Source organism: Rhyacophila brunnea, unplaced genomic scaffold (assembly GCF_057557595.1).
Source record: "Rhyacophila brunnea isolate RB1 unplaced genomic scaffold, BYU_Rbru_1.0 scaffold_3, whole genome shotgun sequence".
NCBI classification, from domain to species: Eukaryota; Metazoa; Arthropoda; class Insecta; order Trichoptera; family Rhyacophilidae; genus Rhyacophila; species Rhyacophila brunnea.
The window spans coordinates 55,005,220-55,029,724 of NW_028232965.1; the positions used below are offsets into that span (position 1 = coordinate 55,005,220).

The 24,505-nt window shown below is 34.0% G+C and overlaps 2 protein-coding genes across 2 annotated transcripts in view; one reads left to right on the forward strand and one right to left on the reverse strand.

Annotated features, from left to right (window-relative positions):
- The first annotated feature begins 5,141 nt into the window (after window positions 1–5,141).
- LOC147068573 (cytochrome b5 reductase 4) overlaps window positions 5,142–24,505 on the forward strand; it is a 253,708-nt gene continuing 234,344 nt past the window's right edge. The window contains exon 1 of the mRNA XM_085952536.1: window positions 5,142–5,316. The gene's annotated coding sequence lies outside the window, so the exon portion shown is untranslated. The remainder of the gene's footprint in view (window positions 5,317–24,505) is intronic.
- Window positions 13,981–24,505, reverse strand: part of LOC147068574 (fatty-acid amide hydrolase 2-A) — a 42,507-nt gene continuing 31,982 nt past the window's right edge. Inside the window, exons 3-6 of the mRNA XM_085952540.1 lie at window positions 22,697–22,829; window positions 21,229–21,353; window positions 16,376–16,510; window positions 13,981–16,068 (exon numbers count right to left, since the gene is read on the reverse strand). Coding sequence (XP_085808666.1) covers window positions 15,272–16,068; window positions 16,376–16,510; window positions 21,229–21,353; window positions 22,697–22,829 — 1,190 coding nt within the window. The 3' untranslated portion in view covers window positions 13,981–15,271. The remainder of the gene's footprint in view (window positions 16,069–16,375; window positions 16,511–21,228; window positions 21,354–22,696; window positions 22,830–24,505) is intronic.

Genomic DNA, 24,505 nt, shown 5'->3' on the forward strand with positions numbered 1-24,505 from the left:
TACGTTGCTCACCAACTGCGCGCGCACGTGGGACGTACTTTCGCTATTCACCACCAGAGTACATTTTTTGAACAAATCCGCGATTACAGACTACAAACTTATCTGGAGAATGGTCAAAAATGGAACTAAGAACTACCATGGGACGCCATATAGAAAAACGTCATTCAAACGTCAGATTGTGCCAGTATCGAGTTGTGATTGGGTAGTTTTCGACAGTGGCTCCCTTATCTCATTCTCCAGATAACTTTGTAGGTCTGCAGAGTGAGTTTATTCAGTCAGCTGAATATAATTATAATAATATTATCAAGATAAAAAGAGCTTTTTATATACCACGTTTTTAAAGTTTCTGTTGAATCATATAAACTTGACAATTCTATGTATTAATAAATACTTTTTTTGCACTTGATAGAAATACTGAATAAATATAGAATACTGAAATGTCATTTTGACATTTCATATTAATCCATAGTAACGCACGTATATTGAAAGGAGTTTTACCTACCAATAAAACTCTTATTATTCATGTTGACTTTGAAGTACTTGAGATAGGATTTGCTATTTCTTCTTCGCGTGGCGTTATATTCTACTAATTTATTTTCCTTTTTTTTGTCGTTGGTCATTCCTCCCTTTTTATTTACTGGTCATACCCGCGCGTCTATTTTTTTATGTAGGGAGTTTGGGACCCCTTTGTCTTCATTATGATTTGGTTCAAGGAACCAGGTAGAAGTTACCTGGACTTCATAGTCAACAAGGTAAAACTCCTTTCATTATTCGAATTTGACTTTGAAGTCCTTGAGATATCTATTTGCTATCACCTGGTGTTGGGTATGCCAAATTCCTGTATGTGACAATGTGACGAGGTATAGACCATCGTGACTTTCAATCTATATGGTTGAATAGAGAAGTTAATGGGTTCTTTTCCCCTTTTGATGGTGGTGTATCCATCGTTCTCTGGTAGTTGTCGTGAAATGTTGACTCACTACGTCAGTTACCTCTCTTTAATATATCATCTATTGGATATATTTACAGTTTAAGGAAGCCATCACTGAGCGGACACTGTCTGGTGGTTCTTGTACCCCTGCTTCCAACAGTACTGACCTTATCCAATTCCCTATAACTGTCCTTGTGGCTGGTTTTGGTGGTCCTCTTGAAGATATAAATAATTCCGAAATATTCCCACCTTCCTCTCTCCTTGGGTTTGATATGCAGACGAGTTTCCGTAACCAGAATACTGGGTCGATGTTTTGAGACGCGGAAGCGCTTAGCTTCCATTCCGATTGACGATGTTTGGCGGTATCTGCCTTTGCGCCAAACATTGGCCATACATTTATGTGGTCACCTTTATCCACTAATCTATTGTCTATTACTGAGTAGTGTGCGGTCATGAACCCTTCGTCCAGATGCGAGAAGCAGCCGAGTAGGTAGCTGTCCTGCGAGACGTTTCGAATAGGTTGTACTCCACCGGTGTTGTTTTCCTAAGATGATCTACCACTCGCCCTGGATCCCAAACTAGTGGTTTGACAGGTTTCGTTTTATGTACCGAAACTGCCTGTAACATATTGTGTTGTACTACCACGTTGATGCTGATATCAACAACGATAATCGGTTTGCAAAATGTGGCTATGGCTGACCTATACACCAGGATGGTGTTGTACGACAAACCCTCCATGTGCAAGTAGACTAGGTATCTGGCCAATTCCATTGGTTGAGGGCTATTATGATCCATTAGGTTCATGTTACACCATGTCATTGTCTTCCATTTGTTCCAAGCTGGTTTGTAAGTTTTTAGAGTCGAAAGCCGCCATCTGGAAGTAAGGAGTGCCCTTTCTTCCACCATTCAAGTTGATGTTATTTCACCCCACCCGAAATAATCCATACTTAAAGGGACAGGTCCTGGGTCCTTGGAGGTGGACGGTTGGCATTACGCTTATTACGGCTTACGTAGGTGAGGCATTGTGTAAGGAGGTACTATCACCCTTTTTCGTAAGTCCACTCCCCAAAAGCATTGTTTCCAGCTCGGTGCCACTAGTAAGTACTTCACTTTTGCTGAGTTCAGGTGCGCTAGGACTCGTGAAAGTAAGTTTGGTGGGGGAAATATCCACGCCAGTCTGAAGTTCCATACTTGGCTGAAGGCGTCGTGAATGTCTGTAACGTCTCGTGACACATACGTTGCAACGACATATTGTGCTGTTTTGCTAGCGAATAAATCCACCTCGGGAACACCCCATCTTTGAAACAGGGGGGTGGTTGCGGTGTTGATGAGGTGCCATTCGGGAATGAGTTATCTGCGGGAGAGATGATCTGCCACGCAGTTGTACTTTCTGCGGAAGAATTGTGCAGTAAACGTGATGTTGGCTCGACTGATAAATAATAGTATCTGTCGGCATAGGTTTAGGAGGGTGACAGATTTTGTGCCGCCCTCGTTGTTGATGTATGCCACCACTGTTTTGGTGTCTGTCTGCAGAAGCAGATCTGATTCTATGATTGATTGTACCCGAGATTGAATTGCAAACATTTCCTTCCTGTTGGAATACCATGCCATGCTAACTGGTCTTGTTCCCACGTACCTGATAGGAGGTGTTCATTCAGTTGGGCTCCCTAGCCTGTGTCGGCTGCGTCTGTCGTCAGGAAGTGATTGAACTCTGAGGAGCCTATCACCTGGAGCCACCACATGACGTCCTGTTAGACCTGTGGTGGGATTGTCATCAATTGGCGAGGATGGGACCTCGGCCATATTGATGACTGGAGCGCTGTAGCCATCGGCAATACAACCTTCCTCGTGGAGGTAGGATGTGAAGTTGAGTCGCCCTAGAAGGGATTGGATATGTGCCTGTCTGAGGGACCAACTGCCTTTTTGTACCTGCATTAGCAGATGGTGACGGAGTGCTACACACTTCTCCGGCACCAGAAACCTCCGCTTGTTGTGTGTGTCCCACATGATGTCCAGGAACCCTCATTGTTGGCTTGGGTTCAGACAGGATCTTTTAATATTTATTAACCACCCTAAAGACTGTAAGAAGGTTATCCTGTATTCCACCTGAACCAAGACTGTTTCTCGGATTGGTTGGCTACTAAGAAGTCGTCTGGTAAGTGAATATTCTCAGCCATTCTTTCGTAGGCGTTCGGCGACCCAATTGGTCACGGATGCAAACATAATCGGAGCGGCTGACAGCACGAACGAGAGACACGTGAATTGTAGGAGCTCCCCTTGGTAGGTTAGTCGAACGAATCGACGATGTTGAGAAGTCATGGGTACCTGGAGGTACGCCTGGCTTAGATCTAATTAGTATGATTACTAGCCAGTCTTCTGTTTGTAAGACGGCTGGAACCTTGTAATGGTGAATTAGTTTGAATGGCTTTGGCTGTATGAACGCATTCAAACGCTTGTATAGGGTCCCGTCTTGTTTCTTGATCAGAAACAGGGTTGAGAGAAAACTGGGGGTTGGACCCGCTTCTTCTAAAACCCCTGAGTTCTTTAAGTCCTCGATCTCGAGAGTGACCTCTGCTGATTGTTGCGTTTGAAATTCTTTCCGTAAATGTAAAGAAGGACTTGCCAATGGTGGTGTCCGCACAAAAGGTATGCGGGCTATGGCTATTATTTTTACCAATGTTGGGGGTGGTACACTACGCCATCCAGACTCCCCGAAAGTCTCTTAGGCGGCCCCCAATGTTGTTGGTCGTCCAAATGCGGTCACCTCCGCTTAGAGTACGGATCCCTGGTGGAGCCCGTACCTCCGAAGGAGAACTCCCTTCCCACAGGACGTCGCCCCTTGGGAGTACCCCGGCCGGTGAGTTCGAGGGCCTTCCGGGACTCTGAGCTCGGAGGAATCCTTGATAGTGCCTCCCGAGTGAAGGTATCCTTCCGGTAAGGATCTGAGTCATGTTCTCGCAAATTTTATTATGCGTTGTCCCCAAAACACTCTTCGATTTTTTAGTACAGGCCCATCGCTGTTATGATGTTTTGAGGATTGGTTGCCCAATCCACTAACCATTGCATACCCTTCCAGAAGCTGTCCTGTTGGGAAAACATCGCATTCTGGAGGGCCGCGATGGTCCTCTCCGTCAGATGGTTAACTGACGACGAGTGGTCGCATCGACGAACTTGTCATTTAGACCCAACTCTACGACCGTAGGGGCCGCCAAGAATTGTTTTTTGGGCGTTGTGCCACTCCTTGCCGGTCCCCCTGCTGAAATGTGGTACGTAACGAGGATACCTCAAACATCAGCATCTTAATCGATGCTCGTACGTTGAACTTTTCTTCCTGTAGCAGTTCTACTTCGCCGTTTGGTGTCCGTTGCCTTTAGAATATCCTCCTCACGGTCATTCAGATGTTGCGCCATAATCACTGATCACTTAACGTTCACTTAACTATCACTTAACGTTCATCCAAGATATTTTTTTTGATAGTTAGAATGAACTGTCAAACGCAACATGTAATCAAAAAGAAAGCCAAATCCATAATGAAGACAAAGGGGTCCCAAACTCCCTACATAAAAAATAGACGCGCGGGTATGATCAGTAAATAAAAAGGGAGGAATGACCAACGACAAGAAAAAGGAAAATAAATTAGTAGAATATAACCTCACGCGAAGAAGAAAGAGCAAACCCTATCTCAAGGACTTCAAAGTCAAACTCGAATAATAATAATTTAGTTGCTAGGACCTCTTAGCAACCAATAATAGTATTTTACTTTTCACGATTTTTTTCGTAAATAACTTTCCATACAAAACAGAATTAACTGAAAATGAATTATATTCTGCATAAAGATGTCTAAAAGAATTAAAAGAATGCATTGTCGTCGTGTTCTGATATATTCTAAAAGTTTTAAAGGTCTATCTAGTCGGGAAGTTAGTTAAAAATCTTCAATCGTCCAATACAAATCTTGGACTAACAAGAAAAAATTTGTACTGGACAAACAAGAATGCGAGCTAATAAAAACGTGGTAACAATAGGACGATAGAACTGGTAAAATACACAACTAAAGCTAAAAATAAACTTTTCTAGATACGTCCATAATATTATGTAGGTAATAGTTTTTCGCGAAGTAAACGGAAAAGCAGTTAGTTGTCCATAGACAATAATTCACAAAATTACGTTAACCTTGAAATTTTCACATTCCTTAATTTGACATATTTTCTCTAGTCTCTGGTCTAATTTTGTTGGCTGTCAGTTAATTTTCATTTTTGTAATTTCCAAATCGGTTTGTTATCAAATTTCCTCGACGGTATGTTTACTATTTTTCTGTATAAGTACATTTTAATAACTCTGTGATTCAAATTGCGCAGTGTTATGCTCGTGTCCTTCTGTTAATATCGGTAAGCAATGTAGTTTTTGTAATTATTATAGTGTAGGTATGCTAAAAATAATGTAATATTCATGTTTTCGTTGTTTAACTGTTGTGTGGTTTATGTTTATTTTTTTTTATCGTAGATATTTGACGTTCAACTGTTGGATGTCAAGAAGGATCGAAGTGACAGACGTCTATCGATAATTTTATCACAGAAGATAAATAAAGAATGACACCCAAAAATAAAATTATCCTTAACTTTCACGACAGTTTATTGCACGATTCCGATGTTGATTTACTCACTGGGCCATATTGGCTCAATGACACAATTATGTCTTTTTATTTTACGTATCTTCATAAGGTATTGTTTTCAAACGAAAATAATATACTTTTCGTCTCCTCAGAGGTGACGCAATGCTTGAAGCTCACTGAATCCTCAGAGGTCGGTGTGTTTTTGGATCCGCTCGAAGGGCAGTCGAAGGAGTTTGTATTTTTCGCTTTAAATGACAATGAATCTCCTGACGAGGCAGGCGGTACTCATTGGAGTCTGCTCGTGTACTCAAAACCGGAAAAAGGATTTTTCCACTTTGATTCTGTAAGTAATGGAAACATTGACTCTGCGTGCACGTTAGCCCAACATTTGACTCCCTACCTTGCTGGACCAAAAAAGGGTTAGCTCTTTACACACTTTTATACTTATCATAATAATATTAAAAATTCATTCACAAGGGCCCTTATGTTGTAACTTGTGAGTTGAAGTCGCCCGGCGACATGACTTCATATGACATCATTGTGACGTACTACCGGAGTGAGTCAATAGTCTTCGAGAAATTAACGCTACTCTAATACTGGCGTTATTCATTGTCCCCATACACAAATAGGTGTTTCAGCATAATAATATCTATGGTGAGCAGTGTGCATTGGGTGGCTTGCCTCGATGCGCGTATTGAGCATACGTCACAATTACGTCATGTCGTCGGGTGACTTCTTCTGAAGTCTTTTCCATTCAAACAAATTCTCCGCGGTCAGACTCTCCTTATTATTTGAACACAATAGTCTCAATTCTTCTCTCTTTGCATCAGAAAAACCATTATTTGTTTTTACACTTAATCTTTTCAAGAGATTCAGCATGTACTTAGTAGTAATTTGCAAAAATGGAGTATCACTTGGTACCCAAGTACTTGAAAAACTCACCATATGAGCAAAATGCGTGTAATAGAAATAACTATTTTATTTTATTAATTACTATTTAAATGTGGTGAATACCAAGTGATACTTAACCCAAATTCATAAATTATTATGACTATAGAGCAGTGGCGAAGGCCGGGGAGTTAGGCTGTCGAGTTCCGGCAAAAATAGTCCACACTAAACTTTGTCAGTCATACTCATTTGTTTTAATTGAACTAAGAAAACAAATTGCAGATGGTATTGGTTAGTTTTTAAAATTCAGTTAAATCCTGCCTAAATAAACCATAATAGATAAAACATTAAAAATATTCTTCTATCTATAAAATATCTAAAATTATATCTGGCATAATTTATTTTACTTTAAAAAGTAACCTACATCATCTGCAGTTTGTATTCTTAGTTCAATGAAAACAAATAAGACAGAGAATTAGTGTAACTGACAAAGTTTATTGTACACTATTTTCGTCAGATCTCCACAGCCTACCTCAACCTTTCGCCACTGCTATTAATTATAGAGAGCAAAGTAGAAGTGGCCAAGGAATACTACAATGATATTTAATAACAGTACTGAAAGTATTTTAATTGAAACAGAATATTCATAATACAGTCGAACTTGGTTATTACGATCACGGAAATAGCGAGATCTTGGATGTAATGAGGAAACATTCGTTGACATTTTAGTTAATGATTTTCTCCATACATTTATTCACTTTTCTAACAAGTTACTTGTCGGGTATACAGAGCAAAACTGTTAATGTGTCAATCGTTTAAAAACAACATTTTCGACCCTAAGCAATAAAATCCGACCGGGCAGTTAACTAGACCGATGCCGCCGGGATCGGATTACGTTTATGACAAAGTGTCTAAGTACCTAATTGGTGTTTTTTCCGACAACATTGAAAAAGTATCCACGCATATGGTTGAAATTGCATGTAAAAAATCCAAGCTTTATCAAGTCAGTAGGTACCTACCAGCGCCGACGGCTCAGCACTTCATTCATTACAATAAACAACTTCTTTTGTAGTTTATGAATGCCATGCTTGTGTCGGGGATTTTTACAATGGTTTTCAGATTTTTTATGTTCTATGCTTAAATAGAATGTGGCGCGAAAAATGTTATATATCGATATAATGAGTACCTAATGCTTATAACGAGCAAATTCAGTCGGTCCCATCTTCCTCGTAATAACCAAGTTCGACTGTATTTACATTACTGTAATTATCTCTAATGATCTACTTACCTATTATATCTCATGTGCTACGATTATAAATCAAAAAGACCTTTATTTCAAAAAAAAATGTTCTAATTCTTAATATCAAAAACCCTAATATAGGAAAATACTTATTAATTGAAATAAATCACAAAATGTTGTATTTGGGCAAGAACAGACAGAGTGGTTTTTGTCGAGTTGGCAAATAAGTAACTGTCCACAGCGTTCAACTAGACAATGAGCTGAGGCGAACATTGATTCGATGACATCTAGTTCCACTTGTGAGAGCCAGCGAATGGCTGGTATTTAAAATGGATCTTGATGAACATGTGTTGTTGGTGATATGATGACGGAAACATAATAAAAATATAGATGTTTGTGGATTCGTCTAATCATTTATCGTATAGAAAAGGTTTTTTCCATGCATTATAGCCCCAATAAATGCTGACCATGCTTCTTTTTAAATTTCATGAGAATGTTTCAAGCAAGTTTTTACAAGCCAAAGAAAACACTTATGAAAAACAGCGTTTTTCCAGAAAAAGACTTTTTATTAGCACAAGATAAGTCTTGTCTTACCACTACTAACGTCGGTACAATGTTCATTTCACGTCTGACCACCCACATTTGCCAGTAAACTCGTGTAAAAGTGTCGATTCGACAAAGCCCGCCGCCTGTTACATGAAACCACGTGTCTAGTTGACCACCAAGCCGAGCCACAGTCGTATGTTTTGTTCATAATATCTATGTTCATACTGATACGCTTACCTAAAATCAATTGGAGTTCACTGTTTTCAGCATGTTTCTGTTCAACATCCCGTCAGTTCACCAAATATGCTAAAGATACTGTAATTATGAATTCAAAACAAAAATGTTCTGTGTGTTGGTATCTTTAGTTTGTTCAGAAATACTAAGTAATCGAAAAAGATGACTACTGTTTCACATCAATACCGTGAATAATTAAAAATTAATTGATACCCAGATGAAGACAGTTAAAGGAATGCATTTAACACATTCAATCTAAGGCTAAGGCATGCCACAAAATACCTAATGTAAACAGCGAAATTGAAAGTTGACGATGAAAGTGCGCAAGTGTGGAGATAGCTAATGGTTTACATAGGATAGTATGCTGAGTCAACAGCTGTTGACGACTCGACGACAACCACTCCGTCGGTTTTCACTCTATATAATTACATATACATAATTATTTGGAAAACCTGTTTTTTTGTATTTAAAAAAATGTCTTTCCAACGAGAACTGACAGTAAACAATATTAAAGTGATAAGAAGGCAAAAATAGATAGCGTAGCACAGTAGCGAAGGGTAAAGGTAGGATGTTAAAACCTGATCCGTGCCACGGACGAATTAACTCGCGGGTTCTTGTAAACATCATAACTTCTGAATAAACATTCTGTGTATATTTTCTAAAAAATATTTATCATTTTAGTGTGAAAATATTCACGATAAACTCGATAAACATGTTGTGTTGGTAAGTTTTCACAAATATTTATCATTCCGTTCCTATTTCATATTTTTTAAAGGATTTTTTTTATTCCGAAAATAGTGTCCACCTAGTAAAAATTAGCTGGCAGTGATAAGGTTAGGATGTGCTATAAATAGTGCACATTAAACTTTGTCAGTCATCGTATTTGTTTTCATTGAAATAAGACTACAATGTATAAATGGTGTTGGTTAGTTTTTAATATTCAATTAAATCCTGCGAAAACCATAGATAGTAGTCAAAAATACTCATCTATCTATAAAATATCTAAAATTATGCAATGAAATCATACATAACTTTGAATATTTTATAGATAGAATAATATTTTTTATCTATTTTAGTTTGGTTTAGACAGGGCTTAATGAATTTAAAAAAATTAACTAACAATATGTGTGATAATATAATTATGTATTCTTAATCCAACGAAAACAAATAAGTATGAATGAGAAAGTGTGCACAATTTTGTCGTATCGCCCAAAATTTACCAAATCTATTATGGTTTGGTTTAGGCAGGTTTTAATTGATTTTTATAAACTAACCAATATTATCTTTAAATTGTAGTCTTGGTTCAATAAAAACAAATACGTATGACTAACAAACTGTAATGTGCACTATTTATGGCGGATCTTAACAGCCTTCCTCCACCCTTCGCTACTGGCATAGCATTAGGTATTTAATATTGAATAGCCTAATGAGTAGTATTATAACGCCAGTATTAATTGCACCAATATTTTTTCTTATATTTCATGTCTGTTTTAGGTGAATGTACCGTGACCAAAGTGAAATCTCTTTCCCAAATAAATAATTATGATTGTGGCATACATGTGTTGTGTAACGTTGAACTAGTTGTCCAGTATGTGTTGAAGAACGGCCATATAGACAATTGCGGTCTCGCAGATATACAAAATATTGAAAAAAAACGGCACGATATCCTCAACATCATTTGTGACCTCTCCTCTGGATCAGAATCTCCGAAAAATTGGTAGCGAGAAAAATAATCCTGTATACTAACCGCCATCTCTCTGTTGATTTCGTTATCAGAAAAACGATGTGCCATACATCCATATACAATTATCGGTTATAATTCTTTTCACATGTATACTGTATTAATTCTAAACACTAACTCGTAATTTGGGTCTTGGTAATATAAAACTCCTTCCATTCTTCATTTGTCATTAATATTACATTTTTAGTTTCCCAACTCCACAAATTGTCATTTACAATAATTATGTATTGAATCTTGCATATTATTCATTGAATAATATTAAATAATATTTTTATCACCCTTTGAATTCATATTTCTTGAGATATGATAATAATTTTAACATTTTAATTGAATACCCAACATGTTTTTTCTTACCTCTTAACTTATAATAAAAATGTCACGATACTACATGACTGATTTACTATGATTTAATATTTGAAGGTGTCCCTCAATAAGGCACACTGCCAACAAGGCCAGCACACATTGCAAATTGACCCCCACTTATATCTGCACACACTTCATACTCCGACTGTCTCCCCTACTTTCTGCATGTGGTGTGTGCAGGTTTACACCCGCTTACGCAGTAGAGGTGAGTTAGAAATACTGTCACCAGTTTGTGTACTCAAGTTTCGGATGAAACTACCCATACTTAGTATGTGTGGCCCAATAAACTTATGATATCATCGCGAGTCGCTGTTCTATGCACTCGCCAGTCGGTAGACTTTCAACACTATTGGCATTAAATGTGCGTGAACGAGATAGCACTTGAATATAGGTATATTTTAATTTATTAGTCTATTGCGTTCGAATGTATAAATAATAGGTCAAAAATTTTGTGTCGCAGCACAGTGGTGAGATGACGCACAGGCTTAGGCTTGTTATATGACTGCTCAAAACATGTTTAAAATAAATCACTTATTCATTTTTGTTAACAAGAATATTGTAAGCTAACAGAAAAACAACTCATAAATTTTAAATGTGTTTAAAATTTTATAATAAATGTGACATTTCGAAAAGCCCAGCTCAGTGTATTTTTAGCGATTCTATTGAAGCCGATATTTAAAATACTAATATGGAGTTAAGTTTTAGTTTCAGTTGAGTATGAAACTTTTGTCGCATATGCACGCCAAACATTCTATATAGTATTCCAAATACGAGTAAGTATTTTGTAACAAGTTTCTATACTAAGTATTTTTTTATACTGGTAGTAAGTATACTAGTCTTCAAAATCGACCAGTTTTCCCATCTCTGTTACGCAGGGTCAAATCGCAATATTTTATTACAATAAGTATAAAAGTGTGTAAAGAGCTAACCCTTTTTTGGACCAGCAAGGTAGGGAATAAAATTATCCTTAACTTTTGCGACAACCTATTGCACGATTCCAATGTTGATTTACTCACTGGGCCGTATTGGCTCAACGACACAATTATCTCTTTGTATTTTATGTATCTTGATAAGGTATCGTTTTCAAAAGAAAATAGTGTACTTTTCGTCTCCTCAGAGGTGACACAATACTCCGACTGTCTCCCCTACTTTCTGCACGTGAGGTGTGTGCATAGGTTAACATCCGCGTACGCAGGGTCAAATCGCAATATCTGATGGTTGTGTTGATGGCAGGCCTAATGGATTTAAATCATACATTGTGCTCAAAAATAGATTTATTATTGCAAAGATATCTCTATATTGGAATATAGATAAATTAGTGTATTTATTGCATTTAATATTATTTGCCGATTTATTGAGAGCTGTGAAATGTCACCGACTGGACTCAAATCGATTTATAATCAAAACATATTAAACTAAAAATAACTTAACATATTAAACTAAAATACCTAACATTGCTGATATTTTTACTTTGTTATGTTTTTATGATATACTATAAGAATTTAAATCAGGGCTTTGAACCGTTATTTTTTTATTATTATTATTTTTTTCGGTTTTTGTTTCGGTTTAAGTAAAAAATATACATTCGCACTGTGAGTGTAAAACCAAGGCATCTGCAAAAGACATATTTCGGATATATTAGGGTTTGAAGGCTTCGTTTTGTTAGGAGAAATAGTTTCTAAAAAAAAAACCATAATATTTGGTTTATATCTACATTATATTGCATGTTCTTTCAGTTACTTCACTTTTACATTATTAAGTTCACGACTTTTGCAGTTGTTTTGCATTTAATCTCGAAATTTAAAAATTTGCAGATGCCTTGGTTTTACACTCACGGTGCGATGTGTCGGGTCGGTTCCGGTTTTTGTTAAGATAAAAATAATGATTTTTCCGGTCTAGCTCAGATTGATTAATTTTTAAATGTTTTTATTTATATTTAAAATTTATTTTCTACCATAACTTAGAACATTCTATGATACTTGTATGATAGCTCGGCGCCACGCTCCGAAACCAATGGTTATGCCGCGCCGCTTATAATAATATATTATAAATTATGAGAATTATGTCGAGATGCATCACACGATCGTTCGTGAATGATTTCTTTGCACCTTGAATTTGACACAGATATTTGAAATGAAAAACAACAGTATATTTATGACAACTGAAGTGGGGAGTAAGATCATGTTAACGCGCGTGTTTGAACATGTACCTGTTTTAGGTTCAGTTCTGGTTCAAAGCCCTGATTTAAATCTGTCTTTTCGACGGACACCTTCATTGATTATAGACTATGGTCCGCTTTTGATGACCTGTGAATTATTAATTACCTTGTATAATAAAGCACAGCGACCTATGCACTCCTGCCTTTTGGTTCTGTAACTATGAGGTGTGATTTTCTGTGACGTTGAGTCTTAAAATAAATTAAACATGAAACCAAACCTTCCTATTGCAGTTTGAGAGTCCATCAAAGCAGATATCTGATACTATCAAACAAATGCAGTCCTTTTGTTAACATCAAATAAATTGTAATGAGAGAAATAAATATGTTTGTAAGCTATTTGTAAAATAAATAATATGTGATAATAGTTTCTTTTTTATTATACGACTGTTTCCTCTCTTAACAATACTTTTCATTGTAGATTTCTGCTCAATTACATCGCAAATATTTATGTCTATATATGCCAGTAGCGAAGGGTGGAGGTAGATTGTTAAGATCTGCCATAAATAGTGCACATTAAACTTTGTTAGTCATACGTATTTGTTTTTATTGAACTAAGACTACAATTTACAGATGGTGTTAGTTAGTTTTTAAAAATCAATCAAACCCTGCCTAACCATACCATAATAGTTTTGGTATATTTTGGGTGATATGACAAAATTGTGCACACTTTTTCATTCATAATTATTTGTTTTTGTTATATTAGGAATACATATTACACATATTGTTGGTTAATTTTTTAAATTCATTAAGAACCTAAACCAAACTATAATAGATAGAAAATATTATTCTATCTATAAAATATCCAGTTATATATGATTTAATTGCATAATTTTAGATATTTTATAGATAGTCGAGTATTTTTTTTTATGTTATTTGTTATAACTTGGCTTTCGCAGGGTTTAATTTAATTTTAAAAACTAACCAACACCATCTGTAAATTGCTGTCTTATTTCAATTAAAACAAATACGGATGACTGACAAAGTCCAGGGTGGACTATTTATGGCGGACCTTAACAGCCTACCTCCACCCTTCGCCACTGATATATGCATAGGTTATGTTGAGGGTATACACTATTTCTTATTCCTGCCTTAGGGGTACTCAAGTCAAAAAAGCAACCTACCCATAAATACCATAATATATTAATTATCGTCCATTCTGCAGTGCAATCTGAGGAGGTACTTTCTACATATTATTTTATTATAAAATAAAAAATATATTCTCAGTTTCTTAAGTATTTAATATTATGCAATATTGAGTAGAGGCAAATAAGTAGCCATTAATATTAAACAGTAAACATCCAAGAAGATTTCTTATAGGTGAAAAAATATCATAAACCTAACTTCTTTTGATAATATTATACTCATAGTACCTATAAGAAATCTATGACATATTCAGTATAATACATGAAAGGGTACCAAATATTTTTATAAAAAAATCAGCTCTTAAAACCAGTACTTTGCTATTGTACGCGTATTCGATGCACTCTTCGGCCATGTAAAAAATTCAATAATAAGACTGTTTTCATAAGAAATATATTTTTGTTCTAATAAAGTGTTTCATGTGTTAAAATGGTAATAATATACTATTTTTCTACAATTAGTTAATATAATAAATTGTTAGATTTTACCACACCATGCGTTTAGTCTTCATCTGATTTTGTAGTTATACATAGAGAAATCATAATATAATTTATTCAAGCGAAATAAACATTGAGAAAAATCAATGTTGTCTCTTTCTTGATTTTATCTGTATAAAATGATCCAAAAATATAATTTTTATACTTACCCAAGCATTCATTAGAAAAATATCTATCTAACATAATATGTAAATAAATAGTTATAGTTTACCAGTAATATCGGATTTTTTCAATTATGTACTTGCAATACCTTCACAACAACCTTACAGATCTAGTTATATTTGTAATTTGAAAAAAAAAAACTATTAGATACCTACTGATATAATCATTACATAATAATAAAAGGTAAAAAGTCATCACAGTAGAACATTGTAAGATGCAGTTATAAATGCACATAGGTAATTGATTATTTACTGTACCTCTGTATTGATTTTACTTTATGGTGGCATAGAAATCTTCATTGTCAATTATATTCCCAACTAATTAAAAAATACAGATTAATGATATAATGTCTCTTCACAAATCTTTGAATTTATGTTCTGTTTTTACACATTATTCAATTATTATTTAAAAATTTTTCAAAGTGGAATCATATTTTGCATATACCTCGTTTTCTCAATATTTGAATGTATAAAATAAAAGTACTAATGAAGTTGCATTGAACTAATAAGGAATGCGTAATTTATAAATGAACAAATTTTGTAAAATTGTAACTTAATTAAAGCAAAAGAAAAATACCTAATTATTTAAAATGTGATTAATAAGATTTAAGACATTCATGTAATATAGATTGGAGATTTTCATAGATTTAAACCATCTTATAGACATAATATCTGCGGCATTTTAAATACGACTATATATTTATTATGTTTGCTTTTTGGCGGTAGGAGGCTCCACCCAACCTCCGAAGGTTTTTTCCAATTCCCGTGCAACGGCTAAGCAATATCTATCGTTATTAAAGTTTGATACGACTTGTATGCCGATAGGTAGGCCGTCATCGTCGAGACCCATGGGTATGTGCGTCGCCGGCAGTCCTAGTACGTTAATTATGGCAGTGTAACTAAAGTTTACCGCCCTGATTAAAGGCTCATTGTGATAAGGAGCTGCCGTCGGATGAGTAGGATATAAAAATACTCCATCTGTTCCCAGGAATTCGGTAAACTCTTCTTCCAATTCTTGCCGCAATTCAAGAAAATGTTCGTGTTTTTTCGTGCCTGGTTGTACGCCCCCTTTTTCAAATAGAGCTGTCACTAATCCAATAAGTGTATTATTGGACTGGCCGAAAATACCTTTGACTAATTCAATTACGATGTGTAGACAGCCGTCCCTGCCGGTGATTCGTTCGGCGAAAGAAATCGAGTCTTTAATCTTCATATTGGCCAACCATATCGGGCTTGATTTTGCCAATTTTTGAATTGTCATTTCTTTCCCTTGTGCATCGCAGACAGTGTTCATATGTTGTACGGCTTTCATAAGAGCGCTTCGGATGGCAGGTTCGACTTTGCAGACTAGAGGTGATTTCAGATTGTTTCTTTGGTAGAAAACTTTAATATTTTTTATATCCACTTCTTCATTCAACTTCAGTTTTGAAGCATTATCGCCAGCCATAATTTCAAGGAGCGGCAAAAGATCTGTAGCTTTCCTCGTCATTGGACCAATGCCTGTAAAAATGAAAGCACTCATTTAATGTTTTGACTAATTGTACTGGGTACTTTGTAATGTAAAATATTTTTGTATCAATTATATATTATTTATTTTATGAAGAAAATTTTGTTATAAAAATTTACTCAATATTAACATGCATGATGACTGGAATATATCCCACATTAGCTTTGGCGTTTCATACTTTTAACAGTTAAGATATTGAATTTCTTATTCTACGATCAAACGTAATCGTTGCCCTTTTGACAGTCCATTTTGCAAATTGAATGATTGTTTATGAACAAAAAAAACTGTCGAATTACCCACCTAAGAATGATGCTTGGAAGTCGGACGCTGGAACAGGAAATTGGCCATGGATAGAGACAATGAATTTGGATGGTTTGTGGCCAAAAACTCCATTGAAGAATGCTGGCATTCTTATAGAACCACCAATATCAGAACCTAAAATAAATTTAATTTACATTACACAAGGCTTAGAAGTTCTACAACTGGAATGTATGAAAAAATTTGAAGGTATTAATTGAAGACACTAAATATATAAAATAATTATAATTTTACAACTACATAAATATTCAAATTGAAAACTAGATTAGGTTTTGTATAAAAATGAACAATTTTGAAAATTGTTGACTATCTGAAACCCTACTGTTTACATTTTGACCTTTCAACTGAAAGGTTGTGGAAAAGTATGGGAATGAAAAAAAGAATATTTTATATCGTCGGTATACTGGCAGAAAGCTATAAGTCAAAAATCCTTGTTTTGAGAAAATCGACTTTTTCTAAAATCAAGAAGTTTGGAGCTCTCTATTTTTTCACCTAAATCATTATTTATTAAACCAACCACTCTATGAAATGCATTAATCATGTAAGAATTCAATTCAAGTATAAGCAAGTATTTTTTGTAATAATTATTGTTGATTTTTTGAATTTGTAAATAAAATGGTGACTTATCGTTTTCTACCAGTACACTTTTGGAGTTAATGGAGTGGCAATAGGCTAAATGTTATAGGTAGTTGGCTAGTAATATACAGGACTCCTACTGTCGTATGCATGAGATTCCCAAAAACCTTATAGGCTATATACTGCACGTTTGTATGCATGAGTAAAAACGTAATTAGCTGTTAAGTGACGTCACGAATGTGACATATCATGTGTCATGGTGTTCGTATTATAAAATTTCATTCCCCGATAAATAATTCAAAATTTTGAAATTGTAAATGTGTCTGAAAGTGTGCGAACGGTACCATATAAATTTGATAATTATACATGAATAATTATTATGAAATTTAAATAATTTATCAGCTATTTTATCACATGTATTTTATAATTATTCTACTGTACGAAAGGTTGTATTGCCAGTAAACTTTTCCATTTGGTGGCAATACTGAATATTATTATGACTAACTTCACTTCAATTATTGAGATCTCAAAAGAGAATAAGAGTAAATGACAGAAAATGCAAATGATTTAAGACAATAATATGTAATGATCTCTGTATAATATTATCATTTATACCAATCACCGTATGATACTATTGATGTTTCCAGTGTATTTGAGAGTTGTGCCTTGTTTATTACAGTTATCTTACAATAATTAACTAGGTAGGTAGGTGGTACCGTAATATTTTGAAGAACACAGAATGCTTACAATTGTATATTTTAATGCCAGATACAGCAGTAGATACATATTTTTGCGGTGGTTTAGCGGAGATATTTTATCGTAATCTTACGTAAGTCCATCTTATGTCTCCATGAGAAATATTGCAAGCGAAATAGGCGAAATAAGCGAGGCATTTTATCAGTTACCTACTATCTAGATTATAGACTAGGGATCAAAATTATACGTATTTTGTAAACAGCACGACTAGGAACTGTTTTTAAAGTTCGCAAATGTTTTACAGAATCTACAAAACGAATAAGGGCCTCAACCAAATGTTTTTTGCAATGAATGCAAAATTAAAATGACATTTGAAAGTGACAGCTAGCTGAGGCAGCCATTTTTAATGGCGCGTGACGTCAGATCGCTTACGTCACAAAGAGTGTTATTAGCTATTCGATGGAAAATCGGTTAAATAGCTTATAAAGAATTTGGGAATCTCATACATACGGCCCCTAATTATTATAGAAATAGATTTTTTTACTTGCAATTTTATATAAATTAGAAATTTACACAGAAATAGAGGTACTTCTGTTTGACATTATTATGAAAAAATATCTACTTTGATGACTTTTTTGTGTATCATTGGTATTTTAATTTCAAATTAAAATAGTCTTTATAATTTTTTTCATACAATCAATACCTAATTAATTATGTCAATAACGTGTATTTAGAGGAGAGGATAAAAATAAAAATGCGAATTACATAGTATTTTGTTTCCAAAAATATTGAAACCAGAGTTAAGTACCTACCTACCTATGATCTATTTTATAAAAAAAACATATAAGTAATAGTTAATTATGTTGGCCACATTTAATTTTACACAAATTGAGATAAATTACATAAGAATTATTCCTCTTCCACATCAGAATCAAATTCCGATGGCTCAGGTAATGACGTCCTATCCAATGAAGTTGAAGTAGGCAAATTTTCACACCACGGATGTAGTTCTGGAGGTATAATGTTAGGTACTATGACACATGGCCAACAAATCTTTATTTCTTCTTAGAAATACATAATTACGAATGACACGCGCTCTACCTTCAGCAATTCGAAGCCTCCGTATCTTTGGTGCATTGCTGTCAATATTTCCCAAAATAAAATCTTATTTGCGCTCAAAACTGCCTGATGCATATAAAATCAACTGTCAATCGATGAGTAGAATGCGCGGGTGACGTATGCAATTTACTTAAGTTGATACAAATAGCCGAGCAGTGGCATAAATGTGTACAGCCAAAAAGATATAAGTCACGTTGACGTTTTTGTGCAGCTATAGAAATATTAAATCTCTACAGTCATAAAACTTTAAGTGTACTTATAGTTATTTTCCAGTAAGAAATGCGAACATAATTAACTTAATTCGTATTGACATCTTTATATTACGAAAACAATAAATGGAATATGAATGAGCTTGTTTTTCCAGACGATAGAGCGTGTTAAAATCTATCAAGTTGCATTATTAGGTCAAAACAGCTAAATTTTGACTTAAGTTTTCTGCCAGTATACTGACGATATGTCAACCATGAAGTGGAAAATGAAGTTTTTACACACATACATTATGATACCTACATGCATATATGAAATATTTTAAATAAAATAAAATTGAAAAATTGCAATACTCCATATCTTTAAAAAAATATATTTTCTATGGGTTTGGGTTTTTTTTCCTTTTTAGTAAACTAAAATTTATTATTAAATTCTACAAAATATATTACAAAATACTGATTTTGCCTTAAGGGGGCACATGCTCAGCGTAGGTCAAAATGCAGCTTTTGTTCTATTTTCAAAGCATGATCCTGGACATTCCTTAAACGTTGTAGATAATCTATTTATATAATTTTGAAGCCATATTATCCTTTATATTTATTTTAAACATTTGATGACTGCATAAAGTATTTTTATTACATAAAATAGTATTCTTTTAAACCTCTCGCTCTAATGTTTTAGAATATAGTCATATTTCAGTACATAAATGTGCAGTGGTGTTAAGATTTTTTACATTTATTAATTTTTAAACGTATTTATAAAACCATCAGTATAATTTATGTCGACATTATTATAGTGAAACATTTACGATAAAAAATTATATTGATAATCTCAGTGATCCCAAATTTGACAAGAATTAGGCATTTTATTATTCAAAAAATAGGCAAGATTAACACATTTGAAGATAATTCTAAAGATACTTATTATAAGCTATGTCTTTGACCATTCAAGTGTGATAAACATCCTACGAATAATGATTGCTTTATAATAATTATTGACCAAAGAATAAGGTATTGTTTTTTTGAAATACGCCATTTCTTTTGACATTCCCCAGTGGTTAAGCTACAACAAACGGCCATAGCCATAAATTGACAAACTATAATTGAAGTAGGGAGTAAAATGATGTTAACGCGCGTGTTTGAACATGTACCGTTTAAAATTTTTTTTTTCGGTTAGGTACATGTTCAAACACGCACGTTAACATCATTTTACTCCCTACTTCAATTATAGTTTGTCAATTTATGGCTACAGCCGTATGTTATAGCTTAACTACTGAGGAATGCCAAAAGAAATGGCGAATTTAAAAAATAACGTTTAAAAAAAAAAAAAATTTCGGTTAGGTACATGTTCAAACACGCACGTTAACATCATTTTACTCCCTACTTCAATTATAGTTTGTCAATTTATGGCTACGGCCGTATGTTATAGCTTAACTACTGAGGAATGCCAAAAGAAATGGCGAATTTCAAAAAAACACTACTTTATTCTTAGGTCAATAATTATTATAAAGCAATCATTATTCATAGGATGCTTATCACACTTGAATGGTCAAAGACATAGCTTATAATCAGTATCTTTAGAATTATCTTCAAATGTGTTAATCTTGCCCATTTTTTGAATAATAAAATGTCTAATTCTTGTCAAATTTGGGATCACAGAGATTATCAATAGAATTTTTTATCGCAAATATTTCACCATAATTATGTCGACATAAATTATACTAATGTTTTATAAATGCGTTTAAAAATTAATAAATGTAAAAAATCTTAACACCACTGCACATGCATGTACTGAAATATGACTTATTCTAAAACATTAGAGCGAGAGGTTTAAAAGAATACTATTGTATGTAATAAAAATACTTCATGCAGTCATCAAATGTTTAAAATAAATATAAAGGATAATAAGGCTTCAAATTATATAAATAGATTATCTACAATGTTTAATGAATGTCCAGGATCATGCTTTGAAAATAGAAAAAAAGCTCCATTTTGACCCACGCTGAGCACGTCCCCCCTTAAGTGTTTAACATATTGCAATGAACAATGTCAAAATTAGATTAAAAATGTTATTGATTACAGACTTTGGAAGAAGGAATTGACTTAGTGACACCATTTGATTGAATAAATATTATGTAGGTAAATACAATCCAAGGAGAGATAGACAACAACTATAAACATACTACTATATTGCTTTCAATTGGTAAAATAATAGTGATAATTGTTAAAAATAATTACCGACGCCAAATGCACTTCCTGCGGAGGCTTGCATACATCCTTCACCCCCGGATGAACCACCTACTACACGGCTTGTATTATAAGGATTGCTTGTCCTGCCATGCACCCTATTATGACTTTCCCACCTAAAACAATAAAGAACATATTATTGATTCATATAAAATCATATATACAAAATATATCTAATCATATTCGAGGCAACTATTTGTTTGATTGTCAATTCTTAATCAATTTTTTTTTTTAATAATGATGACAGTACTAATAGTGATGCACATTCTTGTTTCATTTTATACACTGCGCCTATTTGATTAACTTATCGATACAACATCACCTTGGTGGTGAACTAATGTATTCCACAATATTGTAGATTTCAGGCGTTTAAAAAGGATAGGCGCAAAAAAAGATCATTGTCCACAAAGATCGCAAAATGAGTTAATGATGCCATCTCGTGGAGAATCTTGTAAGCTATTAAATAATTAAATAACTAAGAAAAATAATCATTATCCAAACACTGACCTCAGAAAGAAAACATTGAAATTCAAAAGAAAAATCATTATCACAAACGACAAAGAATATAAGTATTTCTATATTTTTTTTGCTTTCCGAAACTATATTTTTAGCTAGAGTGAATTGTGATTGTAATTAATATTAAATTGACATGTAAGATAACTTTTAATGAATAATAATATATAACAACAAGGAGGTTATTAAGTTTTTTCACTTTATCTCAAAACTGAATTAATGTGAAAATGATCTTTCCGCTTATCCTTCAAATGTGATATCTCATTACTATTTTACAGTATTTTACACAATAAATTCTATAAATAATAATTTAGGCAAATAAATATCAATAATTCTTGAAGAAGACCACGATGACCGAGTGGTTGCGCACCAGGCTTGTAATTTCATGGGTTGGGTTTGAATCCCGCAAAAATTCACATATTGTTTTTCAATATGTGTTTGGACCTAATGAGTTGAGCAAGTGGTTCTAACATCCATTTCTGCCAATACAACCTTCGCTCTGTGGAGGCCCATAAGCTCTGCTTATTAATTTTGCTCTTTAATATAATATTAAGTGTCTATATAAAAATATGACTTAGATTGCTTCACTACATATTTGGTATTTTTAATGTAGTTTTGTCTAATAAAACCACTTTTTAAATTCGTGTTGATTATGCCACTTCATCATCAAGACAACAATAATATAACATGTTTAAGAACCATAACATCATCAGAAAAATAGTCAAATCTGTAATATATAGATTTTAGCAGCGAAAAAAGGTGTTGCTGATTACATTATTATTGCTGAAATAACTGACAAAAATAATACATTTACTTTTTTTTTAGTTTGTGCCTTCTTCTTGCCCCCCTTAAAAATGCACCAAGTGAATAGTTATCGACCACCCATCATAAAAATATTATATAATAAATTATTAATATAGGTACTTAAATAAAAAAAATATCCTACCACATGCACAACTCCGACACATTGGTGAGTCCGATAGGAATAGCGCCAGCCTTCCTCAATAATGAAAGACTCAGTGCATCTTCCTTAGCGACCTCTTCCTTTCGCATGACCAACCCTGAAGTATGATGCAGATCTGGAAAGAAAAATGGTAGGGAGTTTTAAAAAATAACATTTACTAAATTTTCAATCGTCATTGGCACCTTGGGATGTTATAAAATAAGAATCCTTAATGGCTCTACAAAAATTATGGATCTTGTACTATGGGCTTCTTCCTGATATGAAGTGTAGTGCTACTAGTGATATCTAGTGACGGAATTATGAAACATGCAATTAAATATATCTATTTTACTGATAATTTGCAATAATGGTTTTTATTCAATACGTACATATTTATAAAAAAATTTATAGTAACTATTCAAAGATAAATGTACGATAATTTAAATGAAACTGTTAGGATAGGTAATATGAGTGTTGATTAAACAGTTTCAATTTTTTTTAACCATGTCCGATCCTAATAAGATCGTATGGGCCTCCAGAGTGGAGGTTTGTATTGACAGATTTTGTTTTTTTACGAGAAATGGATGTCAGCCACTTACTCAACTTATTAGGTCCGTACTCTGACTCAAACACAAATTGAAAAACAATATGTGTACATGCCAGATCCAGAATTCGAACCTGGGACCTACGACGCTATAGTCCAACGCTTAAGCCGCGCGGCCATCGTGGGTGTTTCAATTTCAATTAATTAGTAAATAATTACAAGATAAAAAGAACTTTTTATATACAACGTTTTTAAATTTTCTGTTGAATCATATAAACTTGACTTGCTAGCTTAAACGATCAAAAAAATGTGTACTTGATAGAAATAATACTGAAATGTCATTTTGATTTCCGTAGTAACGCACGTATATATTAATAATTTAGTTGCTAGGACCCCAGACCTCTAGCAACCAATAAAGTGGATTGGATTACGGATTTCTTCCGAAATAGCTTTTCATACAAAACAGAATCAACTGAAAATTAATTCAATTCTACTTAAAAGTATTAAAAAAATGCATTGGCATCGTGTTCTGATATATTCTAAAAGTTTCAAATGTCTAGCTAGTCGGGAATTTAGTTAAAAATCGATTGCAAGATTTGTACTGGATAAACAACCACCGGACAAATAAGAATACGACCTAATAAAAACGTTGTAAAAAGAGTAAATCACCATATTCGTTCCTATGCGAAGCATAATATGGAGGCCTCCACGGGGTGGAGGTTATATTATTAAAATATCTTTTTACAGGGAATGGTTGTTAGACATTCCCCCAACCCATAGGGCTCTTGTGTTGGATCAAGCACACTTTGAAAAACATGCATTTTTTATGTGGTGGAGAATATTGTATAATTAATAGTTTATGTATTTCTTATTCGTTTTAAAAAATGCTGATATTCCTAGAAATTAAAAATACATTAAAATTGAAATCCTTGTATAAGTTGTATATAATTATAACCGAGCATCGGTATTGTGTTAAACACAAGACACAAGGTTCAATAGATATTTCTTTGGTATCAGCCATAAATTATTGACTCCTGCCTTATTAATCAAATGGAATACATCGAAACTAACTAGACCAGGTGATCGAGATTTCTCGTCCCGAGAAATATTGAAAAAAGTTGATGTCGTTTCTCGAGATTTATTTTCATAAATTTCGATATTCTCATTTCTCGAGAAATTCTTACCAGGAATACATAATATAAGATTTGAAAGCAGTGTTGACATAGACATCTTGCGTTTCTCGGAAGAACCGATAATTTTTCGTGGAA